General features: G+C 43.0%; 1 protein-coding gene across 5 annotated transcripts in view; it reads right to left on the reverse strand.

The window, feature by feature from the left end:
* The window catches only part of SEMA5B (semaphorin 5B), a 362,762-nt gene that overhangs the window by 79,833 nt on the left and 266,557 nt on the right, over nucleotides 1-16,372 (reverse strand). For all 5 annotated transcript variants that reach the window (XM_048869807.2, XM_048869808.2, XM_075117741.1 and 2 more), the window contains 4 exons: nucleotides 12,818-12,916; nucleotides 10,261-10,474; nucleotides 7,378-7,663; nucleotides 1,718-1,853 (listed from right to left, as the gene is read on the reverse strand). In XM_048869807.2, coding sequence (XP_048725764.2) covers nucleotides 1,718-1,853; nucleotides 7,378-7,663; nucleotides 10,261-10,474; nucleotides 12,818-12,916 — 735 coding nt within the window. The remainder of the gene's footprint in view (nucleotides 1-1,717; nucleotides 1,854-7,377; nucleotides 7,664-10,260; nucleotides 10,475-12,817; nucleotides 12,917-16,372) is intronic.

A 16,372-nucleotide genomic window follows, 5' to 3' on the forward strand; every position in this document is an offset into this window, starting at 1 on the left:
GAGCAATGCATGTTGGAATCTGTAATCTGCATCAACTGCAACTCTGCATTTCTATGGAGAATTAGGCACTCAATTTGGCACAAGGCCCCACTGTGCCACAGAGAGATTCACCCTGAGGGTGTGAGGAAAGATTCCTGACACACTGACACTCCCCCTGCGATTTCCACCAGTGCGGGATGACTAAGTTCTACATTGCAATACAGGCTTCATGGCAGCCCAGATAGCAGAGGCTTCTCATGGATGCTCTGAAGCAGTCATCTTCACTTGCTGAGGTTTTGTGCAGAGCTGACTGTAAAGCTGGACGGTTGCAATTTGTTCCTTTTTTGCCAATTTGCTGTAACTCAGGATCCTGGCAAATTCACAATTCACAGATGCTTAGATTTTAAGGCCCAAAGGAACTATTATGATCATCTAGTCTGACTGCCTGAATAACTCAGGCCATAGTAATTCCTGCATAAGCCCATAAATTCAAGGAGAGCTAGAGCTATCTATTAGAAAGACACCCCCACAATCTTGACTGAAAGATTTAGGAGATGATTTAAGATTTCAAGTGACAGACAATCCACCACATCCCTGGGTAAGTTGTTCCAATGGTCATGTGCCTTAGTTCTAGTCTGAATTTCTCTAGCTTCAGCTTCCAGCCACTGAATCTGCAAACCATGGCTGGGAAGTCTGCATGGCTCATTTTAAGAGTCTCATTCTAGACACTCACGTACCACAGTGATGAGCATAGCAGAAATACTAACCTAGAAGCATAGGAATTCACATTCTGCAGGCCCTCTAGCCCAATATGGTCTCAAACAGAGGCCAATGCTAGCTCCTTCAAGGGATGGTGCAAGAAACCCCGCAATGTGAAGTTATGGGATAATCTGTCCCCCAAGAAATTTTCATCCTCAGCCTTTTAATTAGAGGCTATTTTTTGCCTGTCAGCATGAGGGTTTATATCCCTTCCACAACTCTTGTTCATTTTCTAAATCTTTACTATAACAACTCTGGCTATTCTTATTCTCCATAGAAATGTTCAATCTTCTCTTGAATTCTGCTAAGTTCATAGTCTCAGTAATATCACAGAATCATAATCATAGCATTTGAGGCCAGAAGGGGCCACCAGATCATCCAGTCTGACCTCCTGTATATCACAGGCCACTAAACACCACCCAGACACCCCCATATCATGGCCAACAACCAGAATTAGATCACAGCATTACAGCTCATAAGAGACTCCCCAAGCAGAGAATAGGAGGGATGAAGGAGCACCGATCCCCAAGGCTCCTGAAATTTCAGGTAATTGATTTGGTGAGCTATACCCAGATTATGTGGTAGGGAGTTCCACAGACTAAGAATATGCTGGATGAAAAAGGTTTACTTTCCCCAGATGAGAAGCTAGACCTATATATATTTTTTCCTCCTCATTCTACTTCATTTGAAAACACACAGTGATTCCTGAATTCTTCCAAAAACTGACCATGCTTTTCCTCTCTACCCACTTCAGTCTTTATCTTGAAGTATTTTGGTAAATCTAGAGCACTAAAAAGAACCCACCTCAAACCCTAATTTTCCATTACACCTCCCCGTGTGGAAAAATATAGTTCATTGACTTGTACGGCACCATGCTTCTGCCTGGAGCCCTGAATTCCATACAAATCAACTCAGTACAACGATTCCATCAAAGAGAAATTAAAAGGGTCTGGAGTAAATTGAAGTACTGCAGTCATACCTGAAAATTAGGGATGGGGTTTATTGTTGGCAGCCATGCTGATCTTGGATTCTCCTGGTATCGGAAAGGGCCATTAAACGCCTGAGTAATGGCACTGAGGTTGAAGGCACATACTGCTGAAGCAGCTATACTGTTTCTGGAGGGGGGGGGAATCAATTTTATCATTAGAACATTGACAATTTCATCATAACAGACATCAAACTCCACGTGAATAAAACACATGTAAATTACCAGGTAAAAGTGCAGTGCTACAGATCTCGGAAGGAGGAAAAAATGCAACCAGATTAGATGACAATCTTGAGAATCAATTTTAATCTCGACTGTAAAATGTAGGATTTAAGAGCCACAAAAGCAATCCTGACATGAAGGGCCCATATTGTTCCATTTCCATGGATTATTTGGGTCCAGTGTTTTATTTATTTTTTTTACATCCCATCAATCCTCACTGATAATGAACAGACTAATTTTTAATTTCATGGTATTTGTCAGATGAAGGTGAAATTCAGTTTCTGTAGATGCCTGAAATCAATAGCTGCAAAACTATTCTAAATACACCTAGAGAGAGAATTAGCACCATGCCAGCTATTGCAACAGTTCAACATGCAAGGTCATGCCACAGAAAACGCTGTTTTCAATGACCACAGTTCACTTCTTTGCATCCGCAGCTGGGAATTGTATCTGTCTCAAGAATGCATGCCCCAAGCAGATGAATCAGTCTGTAAAACAAATGCTTCTGGACAAAGGACTATCTGGCAAGGGAACTTGTTTCAGCAACTTTACCCTACTCAGTCACCATATCCTGCAGCTCAGTGGGCCATTGCTGTTCCATTTCTGTCAGTAAGGGTACGTTTTGGCAAGGTGCGAAGCACACTCCACTTCTAACTTTAACAGGCAGTGAGGTCACCCAGAACCACCCAGGAGTGGCTCCATATCTAAATAGGATGAAGCCCTAAACATAGATATTTACTTAAGTGACGGGGCTTGTATAAGCCCAACCCGGAATTCAAACCATTCTTTTTAAAGGAAGAAGAAAAGGAGAGAGAAAATTAGAGAGAAAGACAACAAATTAAAAATAAAAATAGATCACTAAGGGATAGCATGATTGACTTCAAGACTAACAAATTTATTTGAGCATAAGCTTTTGTGAGCTACAGCTCACTTCATCAGATACATGCAGTGGAAAATACAGTGGGGAGATTTTATACACACAAAGAACATGAAACAATGGGTGTTACCATACACACTGTAACAAGAGTGATCAGGTAAGGTGAGCTTTTACCAGCAGGAGACCAAAAAAAACCTTTTGTAGTGATAATCAAGGTGGGCCATTTCCAGCAGTTGACAAGAATGTGTTTCATGTTCTCTGTGTATATAAAATCTCCCCACTGTATTTTCCACTGCAAGCATCCAATGAAGTGAGCTGTAGCTCACGAAAGCTTATGCTCAAATAAATTCCTTAGTCTCTAAGGTGCCACAAGTACTCCTTTTCTTTTTGCATATACAGACTAACACAGCTGCTATTCTGAAACATGATTGACTTGTCATGGTGGCTTTTAGATAACCCAGGGTTTGCTTGACATATTGCGCTAATTAAAGCGATCTGAAGTCTCTGAAAAGAACAATTTTTTACTAAACCAATAATTACACACACAAAAAGCCTAGCTGCACGATTCCAGGCAGGGAACCAGAGGGACAGATTCTTTCACAGCAGATTCCTTTGGAGCAACCCAATATAAAGAGAAACTTTTTTTTCCTCTACCCTTTTCCTCCCCCCACTAACTCCCCTCCCTGCACCTTCCATTCCACTGTGCAATGGAGCAGTTCACTTTGAACATGTCAAAGCAACGCAAGCCGAACCTTTCTCCACTTTTGTCTGAATGCCGCTGAGGCAGTGCGTGTTCACAGAAGGCAGCTCTTTAGACAAAGCTAATGATGGGTGACAAGTAAATGCCTCAAGGCACACACAAAAAGGCTAGTCTAAATAAAGCAGCATAGCTTTTCAAAATAGAATGAATTCTTATAGAGCCCTGCTAAACATTTCAGAGTCAAGTTATAGAATCATAGAATATCAGGGTTGGAAGGGACCTCAGGAGGTCATCTAGTCCAACCCCCTGCTCAAAAGCAGGACCCATCCCCAATTAAATCATCCCAGCCAGGGCTTTGTCAAGCCTGACCTTAAAAACTTCTAAGGAAGGAGATTCCACCACCTCCCTAGGCAACACATTCCAGTGTTTCACCACCCTCCTAGTGAAAAAGTTTTTCCTAATATCCAACCTAAACCTCCCCCACTGCAACTTGAGACCATTACTCCTTGTCCTGTCCTCTTCCACCACTGAGAATAGTCTAGAACCATCCTCTCTGGAACCACCTCTCAGGTAGTTGAAAGCACCTATCAAATCCCCCCTCATTCTTCTCTTCCGCAGACTAAACAATCCCAGTTCCCTCAGCCTCTCCTCATAACTCATGTGTTCTAGACCCCTAATCATTTTTGTTGCCCTTCGCTGGACTCTTTCCAATTTATCCACATCCTTCTTGTAGTGTGTGGGGCCCAAAACTGGACACAGTACTCCAGATGAGGCCTCACCAATGTCGAATAGAGGGGGACGATCACATCCCTCGATCTGCTCGCTATGCCCCTACTTATACATCCCAAAATGCCATTGGCCTTCTTGGCAACAAGGGCACACTGCTGACTCATATCCAGCTTCTCGTCCACTGTCACCCCTAGGTCCTTTTCCACAGAACTGCTGCCTATCCATTCGGTCCCTAGTCTGTAGCTGTGCATTGGGTAAGTTCCTTTGCTCTGCTGAAGATGAGTGAGAAGAAGTGAATATCAGATAATTTCATGGAGAGTATCCCACCTCCAGGGCAGTGCTGTTTCACCCTGACTATCTAAAGTTTGATCCCAATCTTAAATCACTGACATTAATTTCTCTATACAGTTCTTTATTTCTGGGTGATGCATGGGCCAAGGGTAGCTACCCCCTTCATTCACATCCAGTACCAGTGGTGACGATTAACCAGGCTGTTTGGAAAATGATTTAGTTCAAAGAGCTTTTAAATGTGATCTCAATGACCTTATAGAAAAACTTTAATAACAACTGTTTAAATATTTCAGAAGCTACTTCCCTAAATAATCATCTTTTCTGCTGACTTAGCTCAATATTACACAACGAGTAATAAATCTGTTTGTCATGGATTTTTCACAATGAAGCATGATATAAGCCAATCATCTTTTGTTGGGAAATGGCCCCGATACCATTAAACACGAGTTTTCAAAAAGTAATAATACTTTTAAACAAAAATCATGTATCTTCAGTCTACCAGCAGAACAGTGGATAAATACACAGACTGGAACATAAATCAGCCTTATTTTGCATGCAGAACACATATAGCAAGATATAAATCCTGATGGAAGTTAAAAGAATAATTATCATTATTTCTCTAGTCAGATAACAAATTGGAACATTTTCCTCTTTGAATTCTTGAAAGAACATTCTGTCAGAGCCACAAAAAACACTACTTGTTCTAACTTCAGCTATTGTCAATAATAACGCATCTAGTCAATTACACCAGTGTTATATAATACATTGTTCTCAGCAGGTGGAGGAGCGAAGGATGAACCAAGTGTGGGGGTGGGCCCTTTAAAGCCATGGAGTAACAAAAGTGTCTAACTGTATCCCGTATAGGGATTGGGGGATACCCATTACATTCTGTGTTGCTTGCAAATAATGGGAGAAGTGATGCTACAGACCCAGCAGGAGAGTATCCTATCCAACCCATGCCACCCAATACCTTCTCCCAGTAGATTCTAAGTATACCAGTTGTTAATTATAAAAATGTATTTTTTTTTTTAAATTATCATTTCAAACTTTTTGGTGCCAAATGGATGAATGGATAAAAACCCTCAACGTCTTCATTGCAAACTGCTCAGCCACTTTTGGTAACATAAGCACTGTCTTCTATCTTAACCCGAAGCTCTAGCCAAGTTTCTTTATAGGGTCAGAATGTTTGGCTAACTTCCTTTAAGCTTTAATTCTAGAGAGTGTTTTATTCAAAGTTCAGATCTGGGTCAGATTTTCTCCAAAGTCCATAGGATGTTTGGATCTGGGTTTGTGGTTCAGGCCCATTGCCCAATTATATTTTCTTTTTTATGCTCTGCACTGGCTAGTTCCTGGCTGATTTTGGCAGTGAACATGCAGAAATAGCACTAGATAGATAGATAGATAGATAGATAGATAGATAGATAGATAGATAGATAGATAGATAGATAGGTACAGCCTACCACCCTCCCTCTGGGCGTTTATAGAGTATGGGTGAAAGCCTGGACCCATTGACTTCAATGGCAAAACTCCCACTGCCTTCAATGGAGCCAGGATTTCACCTCTAGGGCTGCAATATCTAAGTACTGTATGTGGATAACAAAAAGCACAAAGTAGTATGTTGCTTTGAGAGAAGTTGGCTCTCTGTCCCAAACTCAGTGTCAGTGGAGCCCATGTTAAGACAGCATGACTCTTTACAGTCTGCCTCTAGTTCCTGTAGAGAGGTTAATGAGTTTGCTGCAGCCTCTGACGGCTTGTCTACGCTACCAGTCAGATCAGCGGGGAGTCATTGATCCAGCAGGGGTCAATTTATCGCGTCTAGCATAGACGCAATAAATCGACTGCTGAACACTCTCCCGTTGACTCTGATACTCCACCAGAATGAGAAGCAAAAGCGCAGTCGACGGAAAAGTGTCAGCTGTCGACTCACTGCAGTGAAGACACTGCGGTAAGTAGATGGAAGTACGTCGCCTTCAGCTATGCTATTCACATAGCGGAAGTTGTGTATCTTAGATCGATCCCCCCGCAATAGTGTAGACAAGCCCTGAGTGAAAGAATCAGGTTCTTTAGCTCAAAAAGCAGAGGTTCATGTGTTTAGATCAAGGGTTCCCAAGCTCAATTTCTGCCACTGCCAGCACCGCAGAAGCATCACTGTACATAAGCAAGATCTCTATTTGAGTGTGATGCCAAGTCTCTGTCCTGCATGGGCTATTATTTGGGACCAACCCTTTATTCACACTGAGCAGTATCCTATGCCACGAGTAGCCCCACAGAAGTCAGCTACACGAATTAGGCACAAGTGTCACATCTTGTACAGTAATTAATTTGATTTTCATCTTCTCCTTTATAATTCAGTCTAATGTAAACTCTAGAGAGTATTACTGTGACCTCATAATGGACATGCTGGTAGCAGTGAGAAATTGTTCTCATCTGAGCAAGGGGGTCTGGAGAAGACTTGTTTACACTCATCTAACTTAAAGTAAATAAAAATCTAAACAATTTAATATATTTTTTTAAAACTTAGCTCTTCTCCTCTGACTCTGTCCTCAGGATTCTCACACATGCACACCCAAAATCATCCCAATGCAACTTCCTTGAAAATGATCACAACAAACAACAGAAAGGTGATATGACAATCTCCAGTTGTGTCTTTATGTCCCTCTATTTTATAGTTCATGCTTCTCCCTCAAAGTTCTAAAGGTTACTTTGCCTCTAAAAGATCTTTCAGAATGATTGACTGGAATTGACAGTAAAAAAGGCAAATATGTCGGTTTCATTGTGCTGGGGGTTGGGGAGGGAAAGTGGGGCCTAAACATAACTGAAAGAATCACAACTCACACATTGGTAGTGAAGACTCCATAGATCAAGTCTTGCTCAGGAAGATAGAAGGTGCTTTGCAGTTCATTATAATAGAATGGGATTTCTCCAGAGCGGGAGCAGTTCAGCCTGGCCTTCATAAAAGTCGTCCACGTGTCCTCCAGCAAAAATCTCCCCCCAATGTCGTTTTTGCAAACTCTGGCCACGCGGGAATAGACAGTTTTCCCACAATCATGTTCCACCGCATTCTCACGGAAAAAGAAGTAGGTGAACAAACCAATGTCATAGGCAGCAATAAAGTTGGGCTCTGTAAAACAGATGCACAATGAGATTTACCCAGCTCAGAAACTGAACGGTGCTCATTGAACTGCCCTGTGCATTGCACTGTTAGACTATAGGGGACACTGAGTTGGCAGAGGGCACCCGAGCAGTGGATCTGAGAATAACGACATATGGATGTGTAGCTCCCATTCAGTTCCTCAGTTCCAACCCTGGTGATGCAAATACTGGGCCCAATCCTTTCACCATTGCTATCAGTGGCATAGCTACCACTGATTTTAGTGCAAGCGGAGTTAGACATACTCTGTGTGTATATATATATATATAGAGAGAGAGAGAGAGAGAGAGCGCAAACGAGCGCACTCATGTGTACTTGTATTCACTCTACAATACAAGCCACCCAACCCCTTTTCATTACTGAGTCACACCTTATGGTGTTAGATATGTTGTTTGCATCACCTCCTAATTCTCTAAATGCTGTATTGAAACATTCAGCCTATTCTCCTAATGCAATGACATCTGGCTTCTATCATGAGCCTTTTTCCAGTTCATAGGCACTAAAAGATTTTCTCATGTTTGTAAAACAAACCACACCAAAACTGATAGTATCAAAACAAGCATTTTAGTTCTCCCCCTACAAGAATTTAAGAGACTCTGGAAGACATTTGAAGCGTTCATTTTAATCAGACACTACACAAAGTTTTTAAGTGTATACTCATTCATGCCAACAGACTTTGTAACAAAGGAAAAAGTTTGGCCAATGAACAATATTTGACTGGAAGGGGGGAAAAACTGTTGATTTTACAGGCTGCTTTTATGATGCTTATGCTTATGTAACGCTCAAAGGAGGAAGAAAAATGTACAGGAATTCCTTTAATGCTACAGCCCAGGAGCAAGGAGGAGAACAGAGCGTGCACAGGGAGCTCTGGTGAAGCTCCAAGGCAGACTTAAGCTGGGAGGTAGCAGATGATAAAGTAGGAGAGGGCACCACAGAATAGCTCCAATCAGACTATCACAGATAAAGCTATATAGATTTTTAAGGCCCAAAGGACCATTATGATAGCCTAATCTGATCTTCTACATAACACAGGCCACAGAATTTCCCCCTGTGGTTCCTGCATCAAGCCCAGTAATTTTTGGTTGAACTAGATCATATCTTTTAGAAAGGCACCTAATCCCCACAGAGCAATTTCCTGAGATTTCAAATCCTCCACCTTCCTTGGTAACTCATTCCAATGGCTAATTACCCCCATTGTTAAAAACAGGCACCTTATTTTCAGTTTGAAATTGTCTAGCTTCAGCTTCCAGCCTTTGATCTTATTATAGCTTTGTGTGCTATGTCAAAAAGCCCTTTTTTTAATCAGGTATTTTCTGCCCATGCCTGTACTTATGCTGCACAGTCACGTCACCTTTTAACCCTCTTTTGAGTAAGGTAAATAGATTATGCTCATTAAGTCTCTCACTGCAAGACAGGTTTTCCAGACCTCAAATCATTCTTGTGGCTCTTCACTGAACCCTTTCCAATTTTTCAACATCCTTTTTGAAATGAGGACACCAGAACAGGACACAGTATTCTGATAATGGTCTCACCAGTGCTGCATACAGAGGTAATACTGCCTTCATACTCCTACTCAATATCTCCCCATTTATATATCTGAGGTTTGCATTAGCTCCTTTAGCTATAGCATTGGATTGGCAGCTCAGCTTTGCTGTACTCTTCTTTAAACTCTCTCTTCAGATTTTCTTTCCTTCTCCTGGATTTTTCTCTATTTGTCTGTGAAAACAGACATACAGGAGAAATGCTGGGACTTGCCTCCTATTGGAAAGACAATGCCATAGTCCACCACCTTCTTCCTGTAGGCACTGCTTCACACAATATCCTACAACCCTGTAGCAGCCCAGATAAGCCTCACCAGGATCTGGAGAGTGGACGTGAGCACTGCCCATAAGGTTTGAGCCAAAGCCCACTGACCTGAATGGTTTGTGGATCAGGTCCCACTAATCAAGGGACATAGCAGATTCTCCATCACTTACATCTTTCAGTCAGATTGGGTCTCTTTCTAATAGTTCTGTTCTTGCTCAACCAGGGCTCGATGCAGGAATTACTGGATGAATTTTTATGACCTGGGTTACACAGGAGGTCAGACTAGATCATTATAATGATCCCTTCTGACCTTAACATCTAGGAATGTATAATAGAGTGGAGGTTTATGTTGACTTAGTTTCTCCTCATTTTGGGCCTCATCTTGCATTGATGCCATGCACCTTCAACCTCTACTGAAGTCAATGGGAGTTGTGGGTACTCAGCAACTTGCAGAATTTGGCCAATTACATGACAACATATGTAAGCCACAGCTGCTCTCCAATTCTGTGACTGGCATCCAGTGGTAAAATATCTTTTTCATGTTCAAAAAGAACACTTTGGCACCTCGAGACTACATACCCAGCAACCTGTCTCTGTAAAAAGTACTCTCTAAACCACATTCTCTGAATTGTATTAAGTTCTCTGAAATCCCCTGTCAATTCTGAATTCTAGTGTGAAATGCGGGAGAGGGAGCTGATTTACAAGCCTATCCTGTTGCTTTCAATACACCTATTGTTTAGGTTTGACCAATGGGACTTTACCATTAAGCCATTTGGAGTTGTATTGTGCAGTCCGAAGTGGAGGAACATTTCCAAGGCTGCGGTAAATAGCAGGATCCCGTCCAGAGAAATCAATTACAGTCGCAGCATAGAGTTCTCCCCGTGATGTAATCACAGCTGTCGAGTTGTGCCGAGGGTCATATGGGCATCTAGCCACTCCATTTATTTTGTCAATGGTTTTACTAAGATTTCCTACCTGTATTTAAAAGGAATGAGAAAGTGGGAATAAGGGGTTTTATAGCACAGTTGGCTTCTCTAAGCATGCACACAGAATTCAACCTTTCCTTGAGCACCAAGTAACAACCCCATGTTAAAAAAAAAAACAATAGGCAATTGTAAGAAAATGACATTGTGCATGATTGTAAATCAATGGTCAAATCTGCCACATGCAGAGGAATCATAGAATAACAGAGTTGGAAGGGACCTCTGGAGGCCATCTAGTCCAACCCCCTGCCCAGAGCAGGACCAATCCCAACTAAATCATCCCAGCCAGGGCTTTGTCAAGCCTGACCTTAAAAACTTCTAAGGAAGGGGATTCCACCACCTCCCTAGGTAACGCATTCCAGTGTTTCACCACCCTCCTAGTGAAAAACTTTTTCCTAATATCCAACCTAAACCTCCCCCACTGCAACTTGAGACCATTACTCCTTGTCCTGTCATCTGCTATCACTGAGAACAGTCTAGATCCATCCTTTTTGGATCCACCTTTCAGGTAGTTAAAAGCAGCTATCAAATTCCCCCTCATTCTTCTCTTCCGTAGACTAAACATCCCCAGTTCCCTCAGCCTCTCCTCATAACTCATGTGTTCTAGTCCCCTAATCATTTTTGTTGCCCTTCGCTGGACTCTCTCCAATTTATCCACATCCTTCTTGTAGTGTGGGGCCCAAAACTGGACACAGTACTCCAGATGAGGCCTCACCAATGTCGAATAGAGGGGAACGATCACGTCCCTCGATCTGCTGGCAATGCCCCTACTTATACAGCCCAAAATGCCATTGGCCTTCTTGGCAACAAGGGCACACTGTTGACTCATATCCAGCTTCTCGTCCACTGTAATCCCTAGGTCCTTTTCTGCAGAACTGCTGCCGAGCCATTCGGTCCCTAGTCTGTAGCTGTGCATGGGATTCTTCTGTCCTAAGTGCAGGACTCTGCACTTGTCCTTGTTGAACCTCATCAGATTTCTTTTGGCCCAATCTTCCAATTTGTCTAGGTCCCTCTGTATCCTACCCCTACCCTCCAGTGTATCTACCACTCCTCCCAGTTTAGTGTCATCCGCAAACTTGCTGAGGGTGCAATCCACATCATCCTCCAGATCATTAATGAAGATACTGAACAAAACCGGCCTCAGGACCGACCCTTGGGGTGCTCCGCTTGATACCAGCTGCCAACTAGACATGGAGCCATTGACAAGAATCCATTGACAAGCCATTGCCAACTAGACAAGGACCTAGTGTGGTGCATGAGCTTCAGACCTGCTGGCCCTCTGCCAAAAGGTGATGTGCACCCACCTGGGATGCCAGCAGGTGCAGCTCGCCAATGTCAATGGAGTTGTACCCACATTCATCAGCTGCCTTTTTACAGCCTCTGGATGTCTAGGCTCCGTCTGTTTCCCATTTTACATGCTGACATTTTTTAAATCACTGCAGACCTGGTCCTGCTCCTTTTCATACCCATGTCACTTGCTTTGGTGGAACCCTATATGAGTTGGAATACCAACAAGCAGGGCCGACTCTCACTGAAAACAACCTTTGTAGTACTAACGACACAGCTGCAGGGGCCAATCCTGATTCTGAGGGGGAATCTCTCCTGTTCGGGAGCTGCAGAAGGCCCCCATTAGTCAGTCGGTGTTCCATGCCACCCAGCTCAATTGCCACCTGGGATAATCTGTGTCCTGAGATGGATGTCAGAGGATGGAGCATGCCCCATGCACATCCCCAACATCCTAAAACAGAGACAGCTTCCAGTTCAAGCTGACTGAGCATTCAGCTAGGGAAGAACCTTATAGAGACAACAGATGCATGTTGCCAGTCCTAGCTGTCAGCAACCGGCTTATTAGCAAGGTAAGAGCAAGAAAAAAAAGTGAAAGGTGTAAAGTTTCAACAGCCCTGTAATCCCTCTGACCCCAAGGCTCCCTTCACAGCTCTTCTACCCTGCTCCCTACAAGGGGCTGGAGTGAGGACAAGTGAAAAAAACCTCTCCTCCCAAAACTAAAGGGTAGTCTGAGTCCAAGCCCCCTCCACCACAGTCAGCCTCTCACCTCACAAAGCACTACCCTACAAGGAGTATGTGACTCACAAGGCCTCAAATATTGTTTTGTAGCTGAACCCAATCCATATATACCATCAGCCTCATTTCCCAGCAAGGGGGGTGGGTGGGATCATGGCAAAGAGACAATTTCAGATCAGCTGAATTTTGAATATTTATTCTAGAATAGGGAATACTTCCATCTTCGCCTCAAAATGACTCTCTTTCCCTGGAACACACCCTCATCTCACACCACCATCCCTCCCCCTCCCTAAAGAGAAAGACAAGAACAGACCTGTCTACTGGAACACACTGGAGAGAAGGCATTGGTACCGCAGGTAAAAACCTTCTTGCCATAAACGATCAGCACTCGCACATAGTTCTGGCATTCCTCCTGTAAGAAGGGAAAATACAAACAGGCTATGTGAAAGCAGGACTGTCAAGTTAGCACTTTTGTTAAAAAAACCTCATATTTTCCTTACTTGTGTTACAGCCAAAATACACCTCTACCCTGACATAACGCTGTCCTCGGGAGCCAAAAAATCTTACTGCATCGTAGGTGAAACCGCATGATATCGAACTTGCTTTGATCCACCGGAGTGCGCAACCTCCCCCCCGCCCGGAGCGCTGCTTTACCACGTTATATCTGAATTCGTGTTATATCGGGTCGCGTTATATCAGGATAGAGGTGTATACCTTAGAGGATTAATTATCTTTGAATAGCATCCAAGAGCCCCATTCAGGATCAGGCCCCATTGAGCAAAGTGCTGTACAAATACACAGCTCTGTACAGTCCACTGCCTGAATGGATAAGTCAGACAAGCAACATATGACCAATGTGCAAAGCAAGGTATCAAGGAGATGTTAGAAACCCAGTTTGTTGGTTACTCCTCTAACGATCCCCAATCCATTGAAAGGACTGCAATAATCTAATCTAATTTACTCTTCACCAGTTATGCCAATGGCTCACTTTAGGCACTTCACCTAGCTTGCCAAATGAGGGAGTGGCTACAATAGGACATTTAACACCCATTTTCCTCGCAGTGGTGCGGCTGCAGATGTACAAGCTGTAGTGCAGACCAGGTGCCCTGCCTACCCTGGGGTTCGTACTGTTGCTAGCAGCAATGTAGCTGCATTGTTGCTGGAAAAACAAGTCAGAAATTCTCTGCTGTAGACAAGGCCTGAGAGTCGAGCAACGAGGCTCGCTTGCGGCTAGGCAGCTCCACTGCCTGATTTTCATGCACTGGGACTGTGTTCTCAGGAGTTTCACAGGAGGCAGCGTAACACAAATTCCCCACGCCAGCCCAGGCCACTGAGTGTCAGCAAAGCCCCTGTTTACATATTTAACTGGGGACTCCTGCACGTAGCAAATGACTGATGGATCTGCATAGCTGTAAAACCATAGTTCCTGCCCCCGTTCCCCAGAGCTGCCCTTAACAGCCATGCAGAATATGAGAGATGTCCTGCAAGTCTGACATCAGAATCATGTCTTGGGGTCTCTGTCCATCCTGCACTTCACAGAGAAAAGGCTACAAGCAATTGTTCATTGACTACCATTCATAGAGCACATTTTAATTTGATACCTTTACATTCTATTATAAACAGAAAAAGAAACTTGTTAAAAGTAATAACCTCATCTTGGTTACACTGGCTGCTTTGCTTTCCTCCTCTCCTCCCCCGCCCCGCCACCCTCTGTAGATAATAATTTGCCATTAAGCTGAGCCCACAATTGCAAACACAGCTCCTTCTTTTGTGAGTCACAATCATGCTGCAAGCTCCCCTATCTCCAAGTCCTACAAGCGGCTGATCATTTCCCTGAAGACTTCATTTGCAATATTCAGCCATGTAAAAACACTCCATATCATTTGGGAGGGAAGAGACTTGCTCAGTTGGATTAAGTCCTATCTCCTTTCATTTGCTACATGGAAATCAATTCCTGGAAGGACTGTATTTAAGGAAAGGCTACCACCATTAGCTAAGAACAAGATACTGATGTTAAGAATATTTGAGGGTTTTTCTGTTTGTTTGTTTTTTTGTTCTGTTTTTTTTAAAGATGCTCCCAGGCAATGCGATGTGTACTTTCAGAGCTAGTCTGGGAGCACTCAAAGATTCCATGTGAAGGCTGCACTTCCCGTTGAGTCGGTACCTGCCAATCTTAATTTCAGGTTTATTACTTCTTGATCAGATATAACAGGGATCAGATTTGAAACCCCAAGTGCCCTGGAACCAGAGCTTCAAATCCTAGCTGGGTCAATTCACCACTTCATCGTTCAGAAGCAGATAAACTGTGGTTTTGTCTATCAAACAGGACTTTAAATAACAAGACCCTTATACCTGTTTTGTGTTGAAATTAAAGCTCTTGTGCTTTTTAAAATAAGACTAAGGGCTTGTCTGACCATGTCTCCTCTCACTCTGTTGTGCTGTGTGATCTGATTGCCCTCCTCTACCCTAGAGGTGGCTGCATTTCATTGGTGGGTAAAGTAATTCTTGTATATGTAAGTCATAGTTCCGCAATCCCAACTCTGGCAATAACGCAGTGGGGGTTTTGCCTGAATTAGGACTGCAGATTTGGGTTTGATAGCTGTACAGGACCAAGAACACTTTGGTCAGTGGCTGCTATATAATTACTAGACATGGGCCACAGAACTTTCCCCACAGAATTTTCTATTTACGTTCAGCATCTAACCCAGTATGCCGATTTGTATCCAAATTCCAGTCTCAAAGAAGCTAACCTGACCCCACTCCTACTCCCAATTCCCCCAGCCTTGAGGAGATTGTAATCAGCATCTGATCTGAATTAGCCACTTGTTTAATTTGATCTTTTGGGGGTAACTGGTGTTAGGGGTGCGTAGAGTCTTGCCTAGATTCCTCTCTTTATTATTGTAGGAACAAAATAAACAACATTTATGGAACTATATTCTGGACCTTCATTTCCATTTTACAAAAAAAAACCTCATGGCTGACAACATAACACTGAAAAAATGAACGATCTGTAAACTGATGCTGCAAGGTCTTCCTGACTCTTCAGGCAGCCAGAAACAATAAGCAGCAAAGTATGACATGAATTCTACTCCAGGGTGATTAGGATGCTCAAAGCATCCCAACCTGGCTGGTAAATTACCTGTATTTTTGCCTGGTTAAGCACCATTTTTAATTGTGCTCACTTGAGCAAAAATGCAGGCCATTTAGCAAAACAGAAGGTGAATGGCTAAGGAATCTATATTGAGGAGATCTTACCACCGTGGTCTGAGCTTGTAGCAATTCATTCTGACCTTTGACTCAGCTTGCCCGCTCCTGATCATGGCAGCAAAGAACATGGTTAGTTTGGGGTAGTAGGTTAAAACAGAAGCATTTGACAGCTGGTATTTTTCACAAAAATTGAATGAGATGAATCTGCTAAAGTTTTCATTGGCTGTAATGGAAATAGGGCAAACTGTGGCATTTTTTACACCACTTGGGAGGAGGAAGAAGGGAACAGTGCAAAGGAGACCAATAACATGGGGCAAATGTAATTGTCTTATTCCTACAAAATAATTGCCTGAAACCTGTATAGCTTCTTTAACGGAACTAAGCCTCTAATAAAAACAACAATGCTGCACGCTTCTGGAAGAAAGGAAATGATAACATAGCTCTTTTTATCCATTGAGCTTAAAGTATTTTCCTTGACATTATTTAAAGCCTCATAACATCCTTCTGAAGCAGGTAAGCATTATTCTTCCCTGTTTACAGAAAGGTGAACTGTGGCAAAGAGATGTTAAGGGACTTGCCCAAGGTCATGGACATAGGGTCAGTGGCAGCTCTGAGAACAGGACCCAGGAGTCTTGGGTTCCAGTCCCCTCTTCTAGCCACC

The sequence above is a fragment of the Caretta caretta genome, chromosome 11 (genome assembly GCF_965140235.1).
Source record: "Caretta caretta isolate rCarCar2 chromosome 11, rCarCar1.hap1, whole genome shotgun sequence".
In the NCBI taxonomy this organism is placed as follows: domain Eukaryota; kingdom Metazoa; phylum Chordata; order Testudines; family Cheloniidae; genus Caretta; species Caretta caretta.